At 45.3% G+C, this 22,697-nt stretch overlaps 1 protein-coding gene across 1 annotated transcript; it reads right to left on the bottom strand.

Annotated features, from left to right (window-relative positions):
• Positions 1-8,049: 8,049 nt before the first annotated feature.
• LOC106004174 lies at positions 8,050-21,845 on the bottom strand. The gene is made up of 6 exons (XM_045086149.1): positions 21,642-21,845; positions 16,921-17,028; positions 15,955-16,039; positions 15,006-15,119; positions 11,918-12,050; positions 8,050-8,327 (listed from the first exon to the last, which is right to left on the bottom strand). Exons 1-6 carry the CDS (start codon positions 21,843-21,845, stop codon positions 8,171-8,173), a joined length of 801 nt encoding a protein of 266 aa, XP_044942084.1. The 3' UTR covers positions 8,050-8,170.
• Positions 21,846-22,697: the final 852 nt, after the last annotated feature.

The following is a 22,697-nucleotide window of genomic DNA, read 5'->3' as shown; positions in this document are numbered from 1 at the left end:
ACATCACCACCTGTGCCAGTGGATCAAAGGTACATCATCCCACGAGCAGCTGCACTGAGCAGACAGCCAATGACAAAATTATCTTTCTTTTCTAATGAGGATGTTACATAGTGCTCAGCTGAACTGGGGCTCTCCCCTTGGTCCCAACGTCTCCCGTGGTGACCTTGCAGAGGAAACTTTTGTTCATCTGCAGAGGCAAAATGGGCATGCTAGCCACCTATCTCTTCATGAAAGTCATCTGAGTCCCTTTTGGCCCCAGCTAAATCATGGCAGCAGTTGGAACTTGGCGGAAGTCTATCCACTAAATAAAATCCTGCCCCAGAATCTAGCCTCAGATGTACCATTTTGCGTTCATTTCATACACACTGAAAACTGAAAACTGCCCTCAGTCAGTCCCTTTCCTGCTTCTGGACCCCTTTGGTTCTTTATTGAATCAATTCTCCAAGACTATTACATGCAATATGCTGTTCCCAAGCACTTTGTGATCTGAAAATGTAGACCTTTGCAAAGAGGACTCGCTGGTGTCACTAAGATGATGAGGGTCTTAAACCGGCCTTTCATGACTATCTGTAGAATAGGTCATGGCAAGCTAGACTGTCCTAGGGCTTCAGTCAGTCTTTGCCAAGAGCCAAGGGAGGTGTCAACATATAAAGCTCTTGAGTACTCAGCGGAGGCTGAAGGGTTTGGGGCCATTCTCTCTGAGAACACCCAGGATATTCCACAGGCAGCAATGCCCCCTGGGAGGGTCATCCGGGACCTAACGCTTCACTTTAGGTATCCTCTACAATTCCAAGAGTAGTTCTACTTGAGAACATGCATTACCATAAGTTGACCCAGCTATTATTCCTAGGTGCTGGGGACATAGCAAGGAACTGAGCAGACAAAACCTCCTGTTCCTACAGGCCTCTGATTACATACCTTTCGAAACTTAGAAGAATCATAAAATATAATTCATATACATTCACTAATAAATACTAACAAATGTCCATTTCAAAATGGGACAATTTGGCTCCAGTTAGGAACATCAGTGCTCTCAAAGCAATTTCAGAATGTCAGTGTTTATTTTGCCAGAGGGAAGATTTTGACATTTCTTGTAAGAACCGGGGAAAAAGAAAAAAAGAAAAAGAAAACAAGGCTAACATTGAATATTTCCTTGTGCCAGGAGCTACACTAGGTAACTTTGCATAAATTATCTCCTTTTATCCTCATAATAATCCCATGAATTAGGTATCACAATATCCCCAGTTTACAGATGAAGAGTACTGGGGGAATAATAAATCAATGAATTTATGGCTCCAAAAGCAGGAGCCAAGACCAGTAGACTTGGAGCACAGAGACTCTCCGGTGGTGAGGGAAGGCAACACCACATTGCCCCAGGGAAGTAAAGTACAGTGTAGGAAGACTTCTGTTCAGCCAAGAAGAAAAAGAAAGCCAACCAGAATGAAAGCCTGGCACTCAGCATCTTTGCTTGGGGAGAGGTTTTGATTGCCTTTGGGCCATTAGCGAGCCCGCTGACCACCTGTGACAGCCATGTGACTGGGTCTGAGAAGGGAGAGCAGCTTCACGGTGAAGATCAGAGGGAAGGAGAGAATTTACTACCTCTTGAGTCCAATGTACCTCCAGCCTGCCATTGGACTTGTTGAAAGATAATACATTACCTCAGCGCCTCAGACAGTGTGAATTGAAATTCTGTATTGTGACTGGAAGCTCCGAAATTCTAATTGATACAGGGATTTTGGATAAGAGGCTGCAAACGGAGCATCCTATCCGGGGGCCAGATGGGAGGTAGGCAGAAGTTCAGAAGCATCTGGGGCATCAGTGAGAACGGAGAAGAAGTCTAATCAAGGAGGACTATGGGATCTTCACCAAGCCAGGAGAACAAACCGTGGTTACCTCTCTGAACTCAAAGGGCTCCAGGGCCAGAAGACAGCCTGATGTGGAGAGCACAAAACCCAAATCCCAGGGCAGCTCCCGTACCAGGCTCCTCCCCTCGGTTGCCAGGTCATCACCATATCTGCCCCCACCCTTACCTATCCACGTATCCTCTGTGGAAGAGCAAGGTGAGGAAGAAGAAATACGGAAGGCCAAATTACCCACCCAACCCCAGAAAGCCTATTTCAATGAGAAAAAAGTGAAATACAAAAATTGGCAAATTATCATCATTATTATTATTATTGGTGGTATTATTATTATTATTATTAAAGATTTTGTTTTTTAAGTTATCTCTACACCCAATGGGGGGCTCTAACTCACAACCCCAAAATCAAGAGTTACATGCTCTACTGATTGAGCCCGCCAGGTGCCCCCAAAATTGGCAAATAGAAGTAGATCCCACTGCCTCCTTCCTCTTCTTGCCACCCATCTTTTCCAGCTACCCAGCAAGGTGAGTGCTTGCAAGGAATACTAGATCCCTTTAGAAAATAAAGAAGACTTATTTTTTGTTGTTGTTCATCTGAAATAGTGTGTGTAAATCTGAGCCCCACAACATGTGAACCTCAGAAGTCACAAATGTGCAGCAGGATTTGAAAATAAGCAAGGTGATTAAGCCTGGCTGGTTTCCACTCTTCTCACACACACGGGACGCAAATATCTGGCCTGTGTGCTCCGTCTTTCCTCTATGGGGACCCATGGTAGACCTCGATGATTGATCCTTCATCCTTTGAGGCCAGACATGGCTTCCCAAGCCATCCTTAACACAATGTTCCATGAAAGCACTACCAATTGGTCAGGGCTAGAAAATAAGTGGAAATCTATTTGCAAACAGCCCTTTGGTAAACGTCAAGAATCAATACTCTTACTCTCATTTCTTATTAGAAGGCAGGGGAAAGAATCCAAAACTCATTCTGAAGGATACCCCTGCCCTCCAACACGGGGAAAAAAGCCTGTGGAACTCACAGCTTTGCTTAAAGAACCTGGGTTTTCATACTGACTCCTTTTATCCAAGCAATGAGCTGGCCTTTTAGTCCTCCTTCCTCCCGCTTGTCCCCAGGCACCATAAAACACACAGGATAAACTCTTCTTCAAGGCTTTTCAACCGGTTCCAGGACCATACGTAACACCGTTGCTTTTAAGACACCTCACTGCAGCCAAAAGTTTAACCTTCTGGTGTGGGCTTCCCCTGACTTTCAGTGTGGTTGAACATCTGACAACCATTTGGTGAAATAAGTGAAGGGATTAGAACAAGAAACACGACCTTTTGTTGACTTTTCTGCTGAACCATTGGAAATTCATTTAGGCCCACACAAGCTTGCCTATTTTTCCTTTAATATTAAACATACAATTTTACAGAAGTCAGTTCCCATCTTGGAGGTCATAGATGGCTGTCAACACAGGATTCATAAAGAGGAGTCCTCTCTCACCCTTGCCTTTGCCCCATCACCTTTTAAAGCTACCCCAGCATTCATGAGAAGGTGCCTGGTGGATGGCCTCAGCTGATGAGGTCATCTGTCCAGCACCAGGGTGACGCACCTTGCCAGGCTCTTGTGCCACAGTGTGGGGGGTTACCTCCCCAAGGGAGCAGTCACAGCACTGCTGCCAGGCGGCCTCAGTCCGAGGGAGGCTGATCCTACCAGGTCTATGGCCCGGAACTGTCCACATGGTGGCCGTGCCATGATTGGGTTCTACCTTCCCTGTCCTCCCCTCTCCCTCTCTAATGCAATGAGCAGTAGTGCTGTGACCCAGATCGCCCCAGTGCTGAGCACATTCAGTCTAAAACATCTTGTCATTCTCTTGGCCCTTCTATAACTCTGAAGGCTCCCGCAAACCTAGAACAAGCTCGGGGGAATTTCCTAGCCCAGGGGCTCTGTCTTCAGAGAGACGGGGTTCAAAGTAGAATCAAGAGCATGGCTGTGTGTGTCCTTAGCCAGATTGCTTCATCTCCCTGAGCCTCAGTTTCTACATTTCTAAGAAGCAATGTAGTAAAACCTGCTGCTTGTGCTTTTAGGATAACTGAGAAAAATTAGGGGAACAAATCTCTTTTCATGGTTCTTTGCTCCCCTCCTCTTCCATCCTCCACACATATGCATAAAGCAGGAAATCCCCCAGAGAGAAAACCCCCTCATATCATTTCACTGTTGTTGCTTTCTGGGTGGGAAGAAGGGGTTGCTGTCTGGGTGAAGAGGATCTGTTTGCAGCAAAGTAGGAAAACAGAGCCTCAACATCTTGTGCCTGCTTGGGGCATAGCTTCCTAAGTCCTGGAGCCCCTACGGAGCCCAAGTGTGGAGCTTTTCAAGGACCTGCCCCAGAAGGGGTCTTCCCATCCCACTGCTCTGCCCCTTCCCCTGGAGCCCAGCTCACCAGCGCAGCAGCCAGGGAAACCTGAAACACAGTGTGCTATTGAGTTCGGCCGTGGGATTTTCACACAGGTCTGGTAACAGGTGACCTGGGAGCCTGCTGACCCGGCGACATGCCAGCATGGCTGGCCTGGGTCGCATTACCACACGCTGGCCCTCCAAGCCACTCCATTCCTTCCTGCAGGCTGGGCTGTCCTCGGAAGTCAGCCCTGCGGATGGCACTGAGCAGGGCTGACTTACAAGGACCGCCCAGCGCCATCCTCGGGCCCCACCCCGCTCCCAAGGAAGGCCGGTGGGAAAATCAGGAAAGCCAACTTTCAAAAAGTGAAGTCAAATAATGAATGGCTCCCTGGGCATATTTTCAGCACTGCTTTCGTCTCGTTTAAGCAGTACATACATTTGAAACCTTGGAAATGCGGAGATCCGATGAAACAGCAGGAGGCTAATGGCAACGGCTGTGGTCCCCGGGCCCGGGCCCATCGATGCCAGGTGCAGGGAGCCGGCAAAGGAGGGTGGTGGTGTAGGCCAGCCCCTCATTTTCTAGATGCTCAAACTAAGGAACAAAGAGCTGAGTTAGTCGGGGAATGGAGGAACATGGCTCATGCCCAACTGCCCGGCTTCTCTCTCCGGTGCCCTCCCACCAGCATCTCTCAAGGTGTGTTCCATCTGGTATGTGCCCTCGGTGAGAGACAACTCTAGCTGTTCTAAACAATGGACCCTGTGGTCAGACAGCCGCAGAGTAACACTGCCTCTTGAAAGAAACAAGGCACCTTCACCGACAGGGAAGCATGCCTATTCGGAAACTATGAATGGCCTGCCACCAACTGGGAAACACTGGGGGAAATAAAAGGAAAAGGTGGCTTCTTCCATTCTCAGACACCAGAGGCTCAAACCCTTCAAACAGATCAACATTTGTTGATCAGCAGGAAGCAGGGTGTGGGGGGACAGCTCCATGTATCAGGCACTATGTCTCAATTCTCATGGCCCTCCCCTCCTAGTCACAAGATGGCGGCCACAGCTCTAGGTATCCTGTACTCACACAGCCTCATGTAAAAGCAGACAGCAAGGAGGTGTCAAAAAAGGAAGCATACCATTCCTGCATTTATCTTTTTATTCCCAGAAGCCCCCATGCCCTTAGTAAGTCTCATTGACCAGAAGAATTAAGTTATATGCTTTGCTTTGTGGCAAAGAAGACCACAAGTCCTGTGACCTGCCTTTCCCTGAGCCCGGGCCCATTATCTCTCAGTTCTGACAGCAAAAAAGGAGGAATGGCTATTTGGGGATTACTAGTGGGGTCTACCATGATAGATGTCTTTGCTCCGGGACTTCTGAAAGCTTTTATATGTGACTTTTTATATGTTTTATATTTTATTTGTGTATATGTTTATTTGTCTTATATGTGTACTGTTTGTCTCAAGGGGCAAGCTAACATACAGTTTCCCAAACTTATGTGACCACAGAACAGTTCTGTCACTCAGCATCCCATGAGACTTGGTTCTATGGAGCCTACTTTGAGAAACATTGCCCAGTGTGTCCCCTCAGCATTTCCCTTCGTCATCTGCATGACATCACTTTTAGGCTAGACAGAAACCTCCTCAACCTTGAATAAATACAATTTTCGTAAATTTCTGTGTTCTTGATGTTTTCTTAAGTCTTTCCCTGTCCAAGTCAAACTTAGATTCAGAATGATGACTTTTTTTGGTCTCTGCCAAAAGCCTTGAGTTTAGACATTTATCCTGAAATGTTTTCAGTCCCGACAAAACTCTTCAAAGTTTTAAAAATAAAAAAGGCAAGATGAAGTCCTGAAACTTGAATTCCAGCAGCTATGCTAGAATGCCACGCTCATTGTGTGTAAGTGCCATGTGTCTCTGTCTTTTCACTCAAACGAATTAGCTATTTAAGTTTCCTGTCTTCCAGGAGCCAGGCCATGGTGCACATGCAGAAATAGCTGGGAAAAGCTGCACAGTTCAGGCTCAGAGGCAAACTTCAACGTGTATCAGCTAAGGTTTCAGAAATGCTCTCACCTCGGCACAATGATCGTGAACCATTATGGCTCTCACCAGGCAGCACCCCGTTACAGTGCTAAACATCTCACCTACATGATTGCCATTCTTCCGCCAAGCGGTGAGCCAGGAAGGACTATCAACCCCAGTCTTGCTGACAACACCAAGCCTGGGTCTGCCTGACTTCAAAGCCTGTGCGCTCCATAAAGCCTGAGGGCTTGCTGGAAAGATGACCTATCTGCCTATTGTTGGGAGAGACCCCGGGTAAATCCTTTTCTATTTGGAAGTAAACCTAGGCTCACCAGCTTCCTTCATGAAGGGGTAACCACATGGCTAATAAAATCTGTTCATTGCTTTAGAGAATTTTTTCTAGAAGTTGTATTTTTTTTTTATTTTAATAAACATATAATGTATTTTTATCCCCAGGGGTACAGGTCTGTGAATCGCCAGGTTTACACACTTCACAGCACTCACCATAGCACATACCCTCCCCAATGTCCATATCCCCATTCCCCTCTCCCAACCCCCCTCCCCCCCAGCAACCCTCAGTTTGTTTTGTGAGATTAAGAGTCACTTATGGTTTGTCTCCCTCCCAATCCCATCTTGCTATTTATTCTTCTCCTACCCCCTTTAACCCCACCATGTTGCATCTCCACTTCCTCATATCAGGGAGATCATATGATAGCTGTCTTAGAAATTTTTTTTTTTTTTTAATTTTTAAGGCTGGGCTTGGTACAAATTGCTAAAAAGTATAACCAAGCCCTCCTTGGGGAAGATTTGGTGTCTATGCATTTGTATGTATTAGGAAAGTGGGGTGTAATTACATTTTCCTCCTATTAGGTAAAGCCACCTCAGAACTCACATTAAGGGCAAGCTTCAAAGGAAACATTTCTAAAAGGAGAGCTTGTCTGATGCTTGCAAGGCATCAGAGTACCAATTTGACTTACTAACAAAATAGAAATATGTAAATTCACCATTTTCCAAACATCTCCTCTATGAGATTCACAGGGCTATATGTACCTTACACATTTTTCCTCAAGTTCTTACAACCATCTTGAGAAGTGCTTGTTATTGCCCTTGCTCCAATTTAATAAATCAGGAAACCAGGGTTTCAAGAGGTTAATTGGCAAGGTGACATCACAAAGCTAGATTTGGCAGCAAATTCAGAATTGAGAAATACAGGATGATTATGGGCAGAGGAGTCTAGGCTCCAGTAGCTAAGGCCACGACCTTCCTCTGCCAGGCCAGCGGGGCCTCCCCGAGCCACTAGCCTGCAGCTGAAGAGACATCAAGATGATGAAGTCCCAGAACCTAAGTCAGGTTCAGTGGGGTGAGGAGGTTCGGAGCCGACGACTAAAGAAAGAATTCTTAAGACGTCATTGGTGCAAAAGGTGATTTATTAGAGCACGGGGACAGGGCCCGTGGGCAGGCGGAGATGCGGCTGCCCCAGGTTGTGAGGGTAGGCAGGTTATATACCCTGCGGTTGGGGGAAGGTGAGGGGAAGGGAGGTTTCAGGGGAGTTTTCATATGCTAAAGAGGGCCTACAAGGTGCCAGGATGTTCCAGGCCTGCCGAGGCCTTGCCCTTGTCTTGCTGGATCAATGTTGTCTTTAGACCAGCCATTAACATTAAGATAGTTGGGAGACTTTTTGGTGGGGTGTCACAATCCTGCTATCAATCGTCTTTGTTAGTGAGATTTAGGACATTTGTAAGCCAAGGGAGACTCCTATCTAGCAGGATTGTGAGCTCTGCAAGTTAACTATTTGCTTATTGTTCATGGCAGTCAGGGCTGCCTGAGGGATGCTACACATATGGAGGGGAAAGGGTGAAGAGGGGGTGCAAGGCGCCAGCTTTTGCTTTGTCCTCAGCCAGCCTCCTACTCCCTCATCAAAGACAACATTTGGTCGGTGCAGCTGTGGCCCCTCAGCTTAGGAGCAAGTCCCAGCAGAGTCAGACTGGCCTGTACCATTTCTGCACATTCAAGCGGAGATGCCAGGAGCTTGAGGGCATCCAGTGGGTCCTCGGTTCCCCATCTGCCCGGAAGAATAAGTCATTACTGCTTGCTTAACCAGCTGACAACATACTCGCCTTGTGAATTACCAGTGCTTGCAAATTACCGTGAGCTCCTCGGAGGAAGGCACCAAAGCATTGCTGAACTACTATTCTCCTTGATTTTACCATGTGGCCTGTATTAAGAAAATAAGAGTCTGAAGTGTCTGCTTGAAGTGGACCGTCCTTTTCGATGGATCATTGAAAATGCCCATGGACTTGATCTCACAAGCTGCTTCATCTGTGCCATGAAATCTCTTAAAAAGGAGAAGCCAGCAACTAAATTTGCCTCGACATGGTGAAATAAAAGAGAATGTTTGTTTCATATGATCGTGCTCAGGCTTGGCTGCTTTTAAGATGGTTCAAGGGATTGTCTGTCTTTCTTTTCTTTTTTTTTTTTTCCTCCTTCCAAACTAGCTTCTTTGTTTAGGGCTCCCTGTTTGCCCTCCTACCTTTTCTACAGTGTCACTCCTTGCTTCGCCAGAGACTAAATGAATGCGAGTACACAAAGGGACAATGAGACTCGTTACCCGAGGCAAGAAGCCACCTGCCTGTATTCAGAGACAGTTCCTTCTCATATATCTTGCCAGTTTGTACCCAAGGGATTACCAGGAAGGCCACCGCCCAGCTCTCTTACTCAGGTCAGAGGAGGGAGGGGGAGGGGTTATCCCCTTAGCCCTCCAGAACTGAGGAGCTCCAAGAAGTCAGGGAACAATGAACCTGAATTGTTGTTGTTGTTGTTATCACTAATTATTATTGTGCTTATTCATTCCAGTCCCTTTCTACTACAAAGAAATTACAAAGAAATAGAGTAACTGATCCATCCTGATTGACATTAAATTCCTCTGATTATAAGCTATTTTTAGGGGTAAAGAGGCCACTGACCAGATTGAAAGGGCAGAGACCTTAAGGATCCACCCAGTCATTCCTCACCACCTTTATCCACTATAACCTGGAAAGTCAAAACAACAAGAAAATTCAAGATGTCTGGCTCCCAGTAGTCAATGGTGGCAGACCCTTCTGCTTCCCAGCAAAACTGGTCTTGTTTCCGCCTTCCATTCCTTATTCTCCCTTCTCTCCACTCCTCGCCTGATTCTACAGAAAGGAAGTTTGGAAATACTTAGGCAGAAAGCACCACACAAAGGCCACACACTGAATAGATTCATAACCACTGCTTTCAAAGCCAAAATATAAAGGAAAAGCTAACAGGGGAAGTCTCAGGGTAATGAAAGACCCATCTGGGCAGGGACAAATGATTGGTGTTTGGGAAGAATACATGACCAGAGCCATTATGGAGTCTGGCTCATAGTAGGTGTTTAATATCTCCTGAATGTATGAATGACTACGATCTCAACTGTGACCTATGTAAGATTTGGTCTGATGTTCCCAGTTATGCTGATTGTCCAGACAGTAGCTATCTTAGAAATTGCTAGTTTGTATGATCTTTCTATTTTAAGTTTTTTGAGGAACCTCCGTACTGTTTTCACCAATTTTTGTTCTCAGCTACAGTGTACCTTTTCTCCTCATCCTTGCCAACACTTTTATTTCTTGTAGTTTTGATACTAGCCATCCTGACTGGTATGAGGTGATAGCCCATGGTGGTTTTGGTTTAAATTTCCCTGATGATAAATTAGACTCGTGTGTCTGTTGGCCATCTGTATGTCTTCTTTGGAAAAATATTTTTTTCTGTTTATGCCTGGGTCTTGCATGGCTTCTGCTGTCTCAGGCTTGAGCTGCCTGCTTGGACCTCTCCCCATAGGCTCTACCCTGACCTGATTATGTGTAGAATATGAAGAATTAAATGAATTTTGTATAAAACCTGAGGACTTGACTGGAAGAATGGGAAAAACCAAGCTTTCAGATTAGACATGCTATGAAATGTAAAAGAAGTTTTAAAAATAATTGATTTTCTTTTGTATTCCCTAACCCTATGTTCTCTCAACGTTTTATTATAAAACATTTCAAATATATAGAGAAGTTGAAAATCATACATTGAGTACTCCCACCACCTAGCTTTTGCACTGATTATTCCATGATATTTGCTTGATCACACATCAGTTCATTTTGTTTCCAGCATTTTCCTATGAAAACATAGATCTATTGTTAAATGCTCATTATTTTGTTATTATATCAAGGTGAGTGTAGAATGGGACAGCTAATTGTCCTACAATATATATTCTCCCCTATTTCCATAGTAACAGAATTTTAAACATGTGTATGGAATTTCAGTACAAAAACAACATTCCTCCTTTACAGCTAGATATAGCCATGTGTCTAAATTCTGACCTATAAAATACAATAGGAAATGTTCGTGTGACAGCTTTCAGGACCTTTCCAAGAGGCAGCATGCCAGTGCCTATTCCTGATTTGCCTTCAACCACCCTGCTGCCTGGAACATGGCTGTCACCATCTTGGGCCACATGGACAAGGACCCCATCCTAGGGATGGCATCGTGGAGGTGTGAGCTGGATGAAATTTGCAGCCTGAAGACAGCACAAAGCAGAGCTGCCACAGCAGTCCTGGAGAGCCTACCCTGGACTAAATTTATATGAGAAGGAAATAAACATTGTTCTTGTTGGCACTACTGTTATTGCCAGTACTCTGTCACTTTCAACTAAACTAATCCTAACCAATACAACAAGACAAAAAGCAAACAGTATAGAAGGGCTTAAAATGAAGCCCAGTACCTCCTCAGCCCCAGCTAGAGCAGCACTTTGAACTCTTTTAATTAGTTACTTCCACATCCCTAAATAATGTTTGATTCTGATTTCTCCATTTGTCTGTGGCAGACACCGTCTCTTGACTTCAGCTCACTGAGCCACTCCTCCATTCCTTTTTCTTCCTGTCAATAAAGATTCATTACTATTTGGATTTCTCTATTACTTGTGTTTGTAAATGTAGTATTATTTGCACTACTAAAGGTGAAATTTCTTGTCCCCTGCTTTGTAGAGGAGGTCATGAGCCCATCTACCTCCAAGTCTTTCCACTTCTCTCCTGCCATCTCCGTCTCCATTGTTTTTGAGTTTCCATTGTCAGTGTTGGTGCCATTTCCATGCTTTGACTGACAGTTTCATTTTAGAGTGAGGGGTGCCTGCCTTGATTCTTTTGGACCCTGAAATGCCAGAATGTAGAAGGCTTCACTCTGGGTGCCAAATCCTGCCTTTGGTGTTCTAATTTGGCTATAGTCCTACAGCCTTCAATATAGAACTCACATAGGATATTGTAATTATGTGTCTGCTTGTCTATCACGTCCAGGTCCTTTATCCTTAGGAACACACAAGTGTCTGGCACATGGAACTTAATGAATGACCAAAGTGTTTTGAGTGATAAAACTGAACCAAAACACTAGTAATTTACTTCCTATCCATTGCTCCTGAAGATTTCTTGAAAAGTCAGTGTTGGAGGACCAATATGTAAGCTCACATTCTCCTTTAATACAATCAGCTATATTACTTCCTGGCAGATGAAAGCTTGCATAGACACATTTAGCATGTTTCTCTTTCTCCATGTCTTGGGGGCTCTAGCCCCACAGTGGGCACCCTGGAAGCACCATGCTTGAGCTGAAGAACCATACCTCTGTAATGTTAGGTTCAAGCTGAGAGTTCGAATGCCCACCACGAATGCCCGTTTGGTGGCCACAGACAGAGGCTTTTGAAATCTTATAAGACACCGCTCCAAACATGCTGTTGGTTCAATGCACATTTTGTCTACAAAGAAACAAATAGGAACTCACATTCAGACGCATTTAGCCTAGAAGAACGGCAGCTAAATGTGTATTTTAGGCACAATACTTCAAACTGTAGTAAACACAAGATACACGCGTTTCTAAAGACCACCTCTGGCTTCATGCTGTCATGTCAAAATGAGAGTGGAGATAGGAAATCTAAAATTAAAAATACGTAAAATAATTCCTTAATTAATTTAACTTAAAACATACATACTGATATGTCTTCCCTACTCTGTTTCATGCAAGTTCAAGCCTGTCTGACTTCTTGAATTGTCAAGAGCTCTGTGGAGATCTCTGAACTGTAAATTTGGATTAGACCATGAAAGATGGCGGCATCCATCCTTCTCATCCCAAGTGAGACAGCCTCTAGACCACTTGGAAGTCTTTAGTCCAATCCTACGTCCTTCCTTGCTGATATTACATCCAGACTGTAGGCAGGAGTGATCAGTGGCTAGAGCTCAGAGGAGAAAGTCAAAACCTGAGTGGTAAGTCAGTGAAGTTGAGTTCAAAATGAATGAGGCAAATGATTCTAGGAGCTGTGATCCCATACAGAGCCAGGCTGTGCCAGAAGAGGCACCGTGGGGATGATGTGCTAGTCCTCAAGTCACACCTTCTCCTCCAATCCCATGGAGTTGGTGTGCCAACCATCCACATGGCTACACACACAGCACTCCACCTCCTACCACGCTGTCCTCTTTACAACCTCCTAGTCCACAGGAGCCTCTGTGGTCAATGGCTCAACTCCCCCAGGCAGTCAGCCACTGTTACTGCCCTCTTGTTCACCACTCGCCCTTATTTGGCAAAACTGTGTTCATCTGCTATGCTGTCTACTATATTACTATCCCTCTCAATCTACCCACTAGAAGGTTAGCCGCTCCCCCAAGAACCTCTCCTCCTTGCAGCAAAAAAGTCCCCAAATTTTAGTTGGCCAGATGGTAACCTAACATGAAGACTACATTTCCCACTAATCTTGGTTAGCTGTGATCACATGACCTAGTTATTATAGGAATATGTGTAATTTCCAGCTCAAGTCCTTAAAGGGAATGGTTGTGCCTTCCCTCTTCTCCTTTCTGCTGGCTGGAATGCAAAACCATCATAGGAGTCTGGGAGCTAAATGAACCAGATGAACACCCTAAAAGAAGGCAGAGTAAAAAGGTGGAGAGAGTCTGACTCCCTGACATCATCAGGCCCACTGCAGACCTGGACTCCCAACCCAATCCTCGAGTAAGCAAGAAATAAGCTTCTGTCTTGTTTTAGCCACTAAATTTCTGAGTCTTTTTTCTCTGCAATCTATCCTGTCTTTGAATGCAGCACTACTCCAGATCATTTTTACTGTGTTCAAAATCTACTCCAAATGCCAGAGCTCTGTTACCACCCTCCTAGCATACCACTGAACTCCTTCATTAACCTCAACCAAGTCTTAACTCTCCCTATGTTCATCCTCCTTTTGTGCACTGCAACTGGAGTTCTCAGTATTAGAGTACTGGGTAGTACTTGGTTAGGGCGGCAGCTCTTCATTAAAGGACAAAAAAAATGGGACACCTGGGTGGCTTAGTTGGTTAAGCATCTGCCTTCAGCTCAGTTAATGATCCCAGAGTCCTGGGATCAAGTTCTGCATCAGGGTCCTTGCTTATGAAGGAGCCTGCTTCTCCCTCTGCCTGCTGCTCCCCTTGCTCATGCTCTCTCTTTCTGACAAATAAATAAATGAAATCTTTAAAAAGTAATAATAATAAAAAAATAAAGGGAACCAAAAATGTTTTGAGTTCATAGCAGGTATTCAGTAAATGTTTGTCAAATGAATCCATGACCAGTGGAAAATCCTATCACTAAATGCAAAGGACCAGTTGATAGAAATTTTCTTCCTCATATTCTTTAATAATTATCATCATCATCTTACATTCATTGAATCAATGTGCTAGATCCCGTAATATTAGGCAATTTGCATGCATTATCTTTTAATCTCACATGAATTTAATAAGCTATGTGGTTTTTTATTTTAATTTTTCTTATTATACCCATTTTATAGATGAGGAAACTGGGCTCAGAGAAGCTAAGTAATTTGCCTTTGGCAATGGCAGAGCCAGATTCAAATCTCTGTCAGTCTTATTCCAATGCCACCTGCAAACCTAACCATTGTGCTCACTGTGATGGTTTAAGACAAAGAAATAGCTAAGTGAAGAATGTGTTTCTGGAACTCTTCTCTTCGTATTTGCTGCATTGGGAAATCTCCCCAAAACTCTTGAGAGAGCAGCTGTCGCAGATCATGCAGAGACCACTGTTTACCACTGGAGAGCAAATGGCCCAGATAGGGTTCTAGATACCCAGACTTCCAGAAACACTTAATACTATTTCAAATTATTTTTTTAAAGCAAAGTAACTCATACTTGTTGTACTTTCTGGTGAATAAATGCTTTTACAAACCCTGACTCCCTTGATTCATAAAACCATCTTGTAATACATTCAGGCTTAGAATATTATTCTTCCCATTCTCCGGAGGAGACCCCAAAAGATTCTTGACTGAGCCAGTAAGTGGCTGAATAGGGATATGAACCCAGGACTTTTGCTCCCTTCGTGTCTCATACTCTTCCTAGTAAGCAGGCTAACACCCATCTGTCCTTTACTCGCCCCCTTCCTCGAAATAAGCTATGCAGAAATTAAGAGGTATTAGCCCTTCCAGAAAGAAAAACAAATAATGCTAAGTTTTGAAATATTATTTTGAAATGTTTTTTTAAAGGCATCCAGTTCCCATAGCTAGGAAAACTATAGAAGGCACAAAGTGTGGTGGTGTGAATTCAGCCAAGACTGAGAGAAACACCAACCATGGTTTTCACTTAGGTGGCCAAGCTACCTACAGTTTTTTAGTACCTTCAGGGTCTGGCCAAAGTCCACATCTGACAAACCATCCTGAGTGCTGAGAAGTCTCCTGCTTACCCACCTTCACAGAGAACAGGGTGGATGAGATCCAGGTAACAGGAAGCCAGCGACGCAGGGGCCACGCAGTGACGCCAGCAGGGACCGGCGCCGGACACACACGGGATGCTGGTATCCACTGGTGCCAAACACACATGAAATGGCCTGTCTTTTATTTCTCAATACTCAGGACGGTTGGATCCAGAGCCCATTCACCTGGACACTGATCTTTTGAGCTGAGAGCTTACCAGAAGTGAACAGGGAGTTTTTGTCCTGAGTATCTTGGGGGCCCATGGGTCCATAAGGGTGAAGGGGGGGTGACAGGGCTGTGAGCAATGGCAGTCCAGCCTTGGCCTCCGCCTTCTGGGAAGTCCCTCAAGGCCGCTGCTCAGGACGACCATAACACTGCTGGGGACTGAGCTGGCAGGGGAGAGCCAACGCCAGCGTGGAGATGACAGCCACCAGAGCTGTGGGTTGTTTTCGGGAGCAGCTTATGGGCTTTGGCTGGCCTGCTCTCCAGGCCGCAGGGCCATGGGCCACAGACTTGAGCAACACGGGGACGTGGGGCCTAGCTCAGGCTCGGAGGCCAAACAGCCTTCTAAAGCCAGAATAGTGCTGACAAGAAAGAGAAGGGCCAGGCCACAGCACCAGCCCAGGGCAGAACATGGGGTGAGGGAGTGACAGCAGCTGGGGGACAATGAGCTCCTCGCAAGAATGTGTGTGTGTGTGTGTGTGTGTGTGTGTGTAATAGAGAGAGAGAGAGAGAGAGAGATCAGACCATTCCTGTGAGGGAGGGGGACAACCAGGTGAGCTATTGGCCCTGTAGAGTGGCTCACATTACTTCCTCTCTCACTCAGGCCAGTCTCTGCCCTCAGCCACTGCCAAGAACCACCCCCACCCTGCCACCCCCCATCCCTGCCACCTTCCTGGCCCCCAGTGCCCCAGGGATTACTCAGCCCTTCATCCATACTTACAAACCCCACTTTCATTTGCCCAACACTGCTGAAGAAGGTTGGGACACTCCAGACTGTCCTCTGGGCACCTCTCAAAACTATGCCTCTAAAAAGAAACAGGAGTTGTAAAAGAGGCCTTTTAAAATGAGGGCTCCCCCACCTCACCTTCCTTGGGTAGGAACAGACCTAGAAATCTCTGCAGCTCGCTGCTGTTCCTCTCTTTGGAGAGATGTTCCCCCTGCCGCGCCCCCCCACCCCCACCCCCAGCTGTCTGTCTGCGGGGAGGGAGGTTTGGAAAGGCTTCAGGATAAGCAACAGTGGGAACACAGCGCTTTCACCCAGAGAAGGCCACACACGGAGACTGTGCGCAAAGAAACACACACACACACACACAAATACGTGCAAACAAAAAGAAATCTCCATTCAGTCCATCTTTCAACATGAAGCATACGCACACACGGCAAACATTGCAAAATATGGGCTTGGCTGGAGGTGGCCACAGGGTCTTTCCGTGGGTATTCAAGCAACAGGCGGACATTAACCCTTTGTGTGCTGCCTGCCTTTGTAGTCTTCACAGGAGAATGAAAGGAGACACTGGGTTTCAAGAAAGCCAGTGTCTAGCATATGCTCTTAAGGAAAAGAAGCAGGACACTAAGCTGAATATTTGAATAATATTACAATAAAATTGAAACAACATTTTAGAAGTCGACCATGGCCATCTTAACGATTGCATATTTATCCCAACTTCAGTAAACGGATAGAAGCCTCCCAGGAAATGAACCTAAGTGTAATTGTGGGATTATCTAGCTCAGGGCTTCTTACACTGGAATAGGCACACCACCCACGGAGGGGGGGTTCTGGGGAAAATGCAGGTACCATCCCACACACCCCGTGGAACAACCACGGCTAGAGCAGGTGGATGTGGGTTTTTGTGTTCTTAACATCCCCTGGTATTTTCGTATCTTCTATAATGAACGCATTACTTACTTCGACCAACAGAAGGGTGCTTTCCTGCTTGAGATAAGATCGCTGTATTTGGAGCCCAGAGCCTCCTCTGACAAGAGCCTGGGAGATGGGACTTCTCGGCAGGAAGCCCTGCTTTGATTCTCAGACTAGAGTGGGGGTTGAGGGGGAATCCCCAGGAAGCTTTACAAAGCGTTTGCCCCCTGGGGACTTGTCAGAATGGGTGGGGGAGGGGGGGTTGTGTAATTGGAGCTCCCAGACCACACACCACGCGGTTCCCCAGGGCGGAGAGCCACCACGCAGACACTCCGGCTCAGACTTTCCACTTTGCTCTCCTTTGGATCCCGGCCTGTGTGTGGCTCTGGCTATAGGGGCCCGAAGTAGCAGAAGAGAAACATACTACATTTTATGTTCAGCAAAACCCACTGCTTATATGCTTATCTAGAGAAGTAGGGCCATTCAGCGCTCCTACTCGGTGTTTGTGCCATCTCAATTTTATATATAATTGAGAAACAGAAAAAGCTGGCAATGACCAAGGGGTGATGGGGTGTGGGAGGCACAAACTTTCAGTAATGGAATGAATAAGTCGGGGGAGGAAAGGTACAGCACAGGGAATACAGTCAAGCGGGGGAAATCGGTATGAGCTTGTCACTGTCACATTTGCAGACTGAGGCGAGTAACCCAACAGGACCCTGTGTTCTAGAGGTTTCCAAAGTGGGTCAGCAGCACCAAGAACCTGATAGTTATAAATACCAGATAAATGGGCATCTTGGTGAGTTCTTCTGGCAGTAGGATAACAGAAGCATCCTTGCCCAAAATGTTCCCCTTATAGAAGAGAAGCACAGAGAAATTTTTTTGTCAAGATGCTATCATTGCAGATGGTAGCTACACTTGGGCTGAGCATACCATAAGTATAAACTTGGGGAACCACTATGTTGTACTCCTGAAACGAAGGTAACTCTGTGTTAACTATAGTTCGAGTTCTTAAAAAAAATTAAAAAACCCAACTAACTCTACAGGGCAATGAAACTTACGGTAAAACAAGACCACTGAAAGACACCCCCCCTCCCCATCGTTAACTAATTAACTGCTCTTTTGTTGTGTAAGAGTACCCCTCCTCCCCTTGCAATGAAAAGACCCTTCCCCCAGGGTTGAATTCAATGTAACTGCTCTTTTGCCTTTCTGTAACCACTTGGCTTCCACAGGTTCAAAATGGAGTCAATTATGCTAAGCCCTACGTCACCAAAGTGAGTTTAACTTAACTGAAGTCTCAGCTCTTACAGAAATGAAATTTCATTATTATTTTATTTATTTATTTATTTATTTTTTACAGAGAGAGAGAGAGAGAGAGAGGGATCGCAAGTAGGCAAAGAGGCAGGCAGAGAGAGTGGGGGAAGCAGGCTCCCCGCTGAGCAGAGAGCCCGATGTGGGGGTCGATCCCAGCACCCTGAGATCATGACCTGAGCTGAAGGCCGAGGCTTTAACCCACTGAGCCACCCAGGCACCCCTAAATTTTATTATTTTTTAGGGTTTTTATTTACTTTCTGAGACAGTCTGAGAGAGAGAGAGACAGGCAAAGGCAGAGGGAGAAGCAGGCTCCTCTCTGAGCAGGGGGCCTGATGGGGGACTCAATCCCAGGACTCCGGGATCATGAGCTGAGCCAAAGGCAGGCGCTCAATGACTGAGCCCCAGGCATCCCAGAAATGAAATTTTAAACCAGTCCATTAGGAATCACATGATCAGCCCTAGTTAGATAATCTGTCTAGCAGACTCTTGCCATTCCCCAAAGAAAGGAAGAGAAAAGGAAAAAACCTTGTAATAATAACCCACTTTTTTACCTACCATAACTTCCTTGTTCTTGCTCCCCTATGCCTATAAAAGTCTTCAATTTTGTGCAACAACTAAGACCTCCTCTTTGCTATATTGAATTTTGCCCAGTTTGATCAAATTTTGCTCAAATAAACTCTTAAATTTAAAAAAAAGTGTCACAAATACAGCAATATTAGCTTAATCATCAATAATATGCACATTTACGTGACAGATGTTGCTGAGGACGCAGAGAAAGGGGAACTCTCCTCCACTTTTGGTGGGAATGCAAGTTGGTGCAGCCACTCTGGAAAAAAGCATAGAGGTTCCTCAAAAAGTTGAAAATTAAAAAAATATTAAAAAAAAGAAAAGTTGAAAATAGAGCTACCCTGCAACCCGGCAATCACACTACTGGTATTTACCCTAAAGATACAAATGTAGTGATCTGAATGGGCCCGTGCACCCAAATGTTTAGAGCAGCAATGTCCACCATAGCCAAACTATGGAAAGAACCTAGATGTCCATCAACAGATGAATGGATAAAGAAGATGTGGTGTATATATACAATAGAATAATATACAGCCATCAAAACAAATGAAATCTTGCCATTTGCAATGACGTGGATGGAATTAGAGGGTATTATGCTGAGAGAAATAAGTGAATCAGAGAAAGACATATGATCTCCCTGATATGAGGAATTTGAGAATCAGGGCAGGGGTTGTGAGGAGTACGGAGGGAAAAAATGAAACAAGATGGGATCGGGAGGGAGACAGACCATAAGAGGCTCTCAATCTTACAAAACAAAAGGTTGCCTGGGGGGTAGGGGAGGAGGGCGAGGGTGGCTGGGTTATGGACACTGGGGAGGGTATGTGCTATGGTGAGTGCTCTGAAATGTGTAAGCCTGATGATTCATGGACCTGTACCCCTGGGGCAAACAATACATTATATGTTAATAAAAAAAAATTCTAGACTAAAATGTTGCTAAATGTGAAAAAAAAATGCATGTTTACATCTTTTTGTTGTCTTGCTTCAAAGGTAAGGAAAATGAGATGTGTTGGTTTTTGTACTATATCCTCTATGTTTTATTTGATCGGTCAGGACTCTTTGAACTCAAACCAGTGTAAAGTAAGAAAATGGGAATATATTGAGTTATGTAACTTAAAGTCCTCCTTCAGGCATAGCTGGATCCAGAAACTCCAGTAAGGCCATCTGAACTTAGCCTCATTCTTCCCCTCTCAGTTCAGCTTTCCCATGTTGGCTCTTTTATCAGGCAGGTCCAGGACTCGAGACAGATACTAGGAGATTTAGGCTTATGCTTCATCCTCTTGAAACTGCATAAAAAGAAGAATCTCTGTCATAACAATTCAAACATCCCCTAATTGACTCTTATTAGGACTTGGATCACACACAGGAATTTAGACCAATCACTCCAACAGGGGAAACCTGTTTCTCAGGCCTGGGGCAGGTGTCCATGGCAGATCCAGACATAAATATAGTCACGGATTTAAGAGTGGAGAAGTAAAAGGTTTTCCAGAAAACTATGGATTCTTTGATTAAAGGAAAGGAAAATAAACCCTAGACAAGAAGAAGAATGTGTCCAATTCACTATATAATTACCAACATACTAATATTCACAGAATGTTCTATTTTGAACTTTCCCATTCAGGTTAAATTAGCTGGAGCAGGGGTTCCCAAACTTCTGTATGTCTTGGTTCTCATGTGTATAATGTGTGTAGGCAGCCTGGGGGGTGGGAAGTTAGGATTTGGGATCCACCCCCTAGTGCCTGCTGATCCCCTGGCCAGGATTCCAGACATCCCAAGTCCTGAGAAGAACAGTAACTTGTATTGCGTTCTTTTGGGACTCTAAGTTTGGGCACAATATGGTACTTAAGGCCCAGTGTGGCCATTAAAGAAAAAAAAAAAGAATTATTATTGCAGGCACAGTTCTAAGTTTATTGCTAACTACCCTAATACCTTTTCTTGTCACCACACCCTACCTTACCTCTAAACAAACAATCCCTTACCAAGCGATTATTTACTGAGCATCTGCTGTGTGTCAGGTAGTTTTAAGCCCTTGGAGTACATCCTTGAATAAAGCAAAGATCCTCATCTGGCAGAAATTCTTTTGAGTATATGTAGGTAGGTGGAGACAGACAATAAGCAATAGAAAGAATAAATGAGTAAAGTATAACGTGTATTAGAAGGTGGTATTACGGAAAGAAAAAAAGTAGAGCCAAAGAAAACTCTTTCAAAAAGAATTCAAGAGGGCCACCTGGGTGGCTCAATCCATTAGGCAGCTCTTTGGCTCGAGTCATGATCCCAGGGTCCTGGGATCAAACCCCACCTCGAGCTCCCTGCTCTGCGGGGAGCCTTCTTCTCCCTCTGCCTCTGCCTCTACCTCCTGCTCATTCTTCTTTCTCTCAAATAAATAAATAAAATCTTTAAAAAAAAATTCAAGAAATGGTTCTGTCTCAAATAGTTTCAGAGTCTTTCCTTGTCTACAAATTTCAGGAGACCAGAAAAGTTACCTCACTTACAATGGATGTCAGTGGCCACATTTGGGCATCACAGCATACCTGGAAGCTCTAAGCTCTAAACCCCAGTCTACAGTGGCAAGGACGGGCAAGACTTCTGCCCAGGAGAAGTACAGCTAGTATCAAATACCGATATGGGCAAGCCATCACCTTTTTGAACGTCACACCTATAAGGAACTCTCTAGGGTAAAATCATTCACTTGTGCTGTAGATCTAACACACCAGGCTCACCTCTGACTCGAGGTCTCGAGTAAGGGGATGTAAGTCTCAGCTGGGGACTACACCAATTGTCTCTTGTTACATAATAAATCAACCCACAATTCAGTGGCATGTAAGAATGACTTGTTAAAATGTCACGGTTTCTGTGGGTCAGCAACCTGGGCGTGGCATTAGTGGAGTCCTGACCTCCAGGGTTCCTCTTACATAGACTGTGATCGAGGTGTTGGCTCCAAGGTTGCCCATGAACTTGTAACAGAGGTTCTGCTGGGGCAGGATCCGCTCCCCAGCTCTCTGGGTGGTTGTCTGCAGGACTTGGTTCATCCAAGTCTGTTGGACCGAGGACCACATTTCCTTGCCACATAGGCCTCTCCAACGCAGCAGCTTCTTCATCAAAGCCAGCAAGAGAGAGAGGATGCTAACCAGAGGGAAGGCATGATCTTTTTGCAACCTGATCATAGAGCAAGTCAGAGGTCCTGCCCTGAACTCGGCAAGGATGGCATCGGGCTATGTCTACCAGGAGGTAGGAATTACTGGGGGCCATGTTCAAAGTCACCTACTCCAAGGACCCTGGGCTCCTCCTTCAGGATTTCTCTGTCCTGTTTCCTTCTTCCTCACACTCTGTTTCTACCAAGTGATGACACAGCCAGTCCCACCACAGAATGGTTTTGAATGCCAGGGCACACTTTCATTCCCTCCCTCCAACTGCTTTTCCAGGTTTCTCTTCTCTCAGTGAAGCTTCCCCAAGAAGGCGGCCTCACTCAGAAGTTGACTGCACCTCAGCCAGGTCCACATGGCCAGACGCGTCTCGCTTACTCAGCTGGCTTTAACTGCGTCGCAAACCTCGTAGCCCCAGCCAGTCCCAACACCCACCAAACCCACTGAGACACTTGGGAAGAAGGGGTTTTCCCCACAAGGAATTTGGAACAGGAAGCATTTGTCGGACTAAGAAGTGAGGCCCCAACAGGGAGGACCAGGGGAAACGTTTGGTCCATGTTCATGGCTCTTGGGTGTTTGCTGAGAGGACCATTTCTCACAAGCTGGCAGATAAATGAGGGTAATGGATGGTTCTAAATAAAGCAAATTCTTACAGCTCTGCTCCAGCCCTGTCTATGTAAGCCAGATTTCATTGTCGAGAAAACACAAATGAGCTCTTCTTCTGAGATCTAAATAAGGCAATTCCACAATTGATAGGGCACAGATTTGGGGAGTGGCTCTCATGGTCCGTTCATAATGGGGCACAGA

This window comes from Mustela putorius, unplaced genomic scaffold, assembly GCF_011764305.1.
Source record: "Mustela putorius furo isolate JIRA1106 unplaced genomic scaffold, ASM1176430v1.1 tig00000876_pilon_pilon_pilon, whole genome shotgun sequence".
Classification (NCBI taxonomy): Eukaryota; Metazoa; Chordata; class Mammalia; order Carnivora; family Mustelidae; genus Mustela; species Mustela putorius.
Note: the sequence above shows the minus strand (reverse complement) of the source record. Positions and strands in the feature narration are given on the sequence as shown.

Excerpts from the sequence above, each read along its gene's own strand:
- LOC106004174 (XM_045086149.1), bottom strand. The coding sequence starts at position 21,845 with ATGAAGAAGCTGCTGCGTTGGAGAGGCCTATGTGGCAAGGAAATGTGG. Across the intron at positions 15,120-15,954 it reads GGCAAATGAAAGTGGGGTTT|TGGATACCAGCATCCCGTGT; the intron begins GTAAGTATGGAT and ends GTTTGGCACCAG. Across the intron at positions 8,328-11,917 it reads TTGAACCTAACATTACAGAG|ATGGGGAACCGAGGACCCAC; the intron begins GTATGGTTCTTC and ends TCTTCCGGGCAG.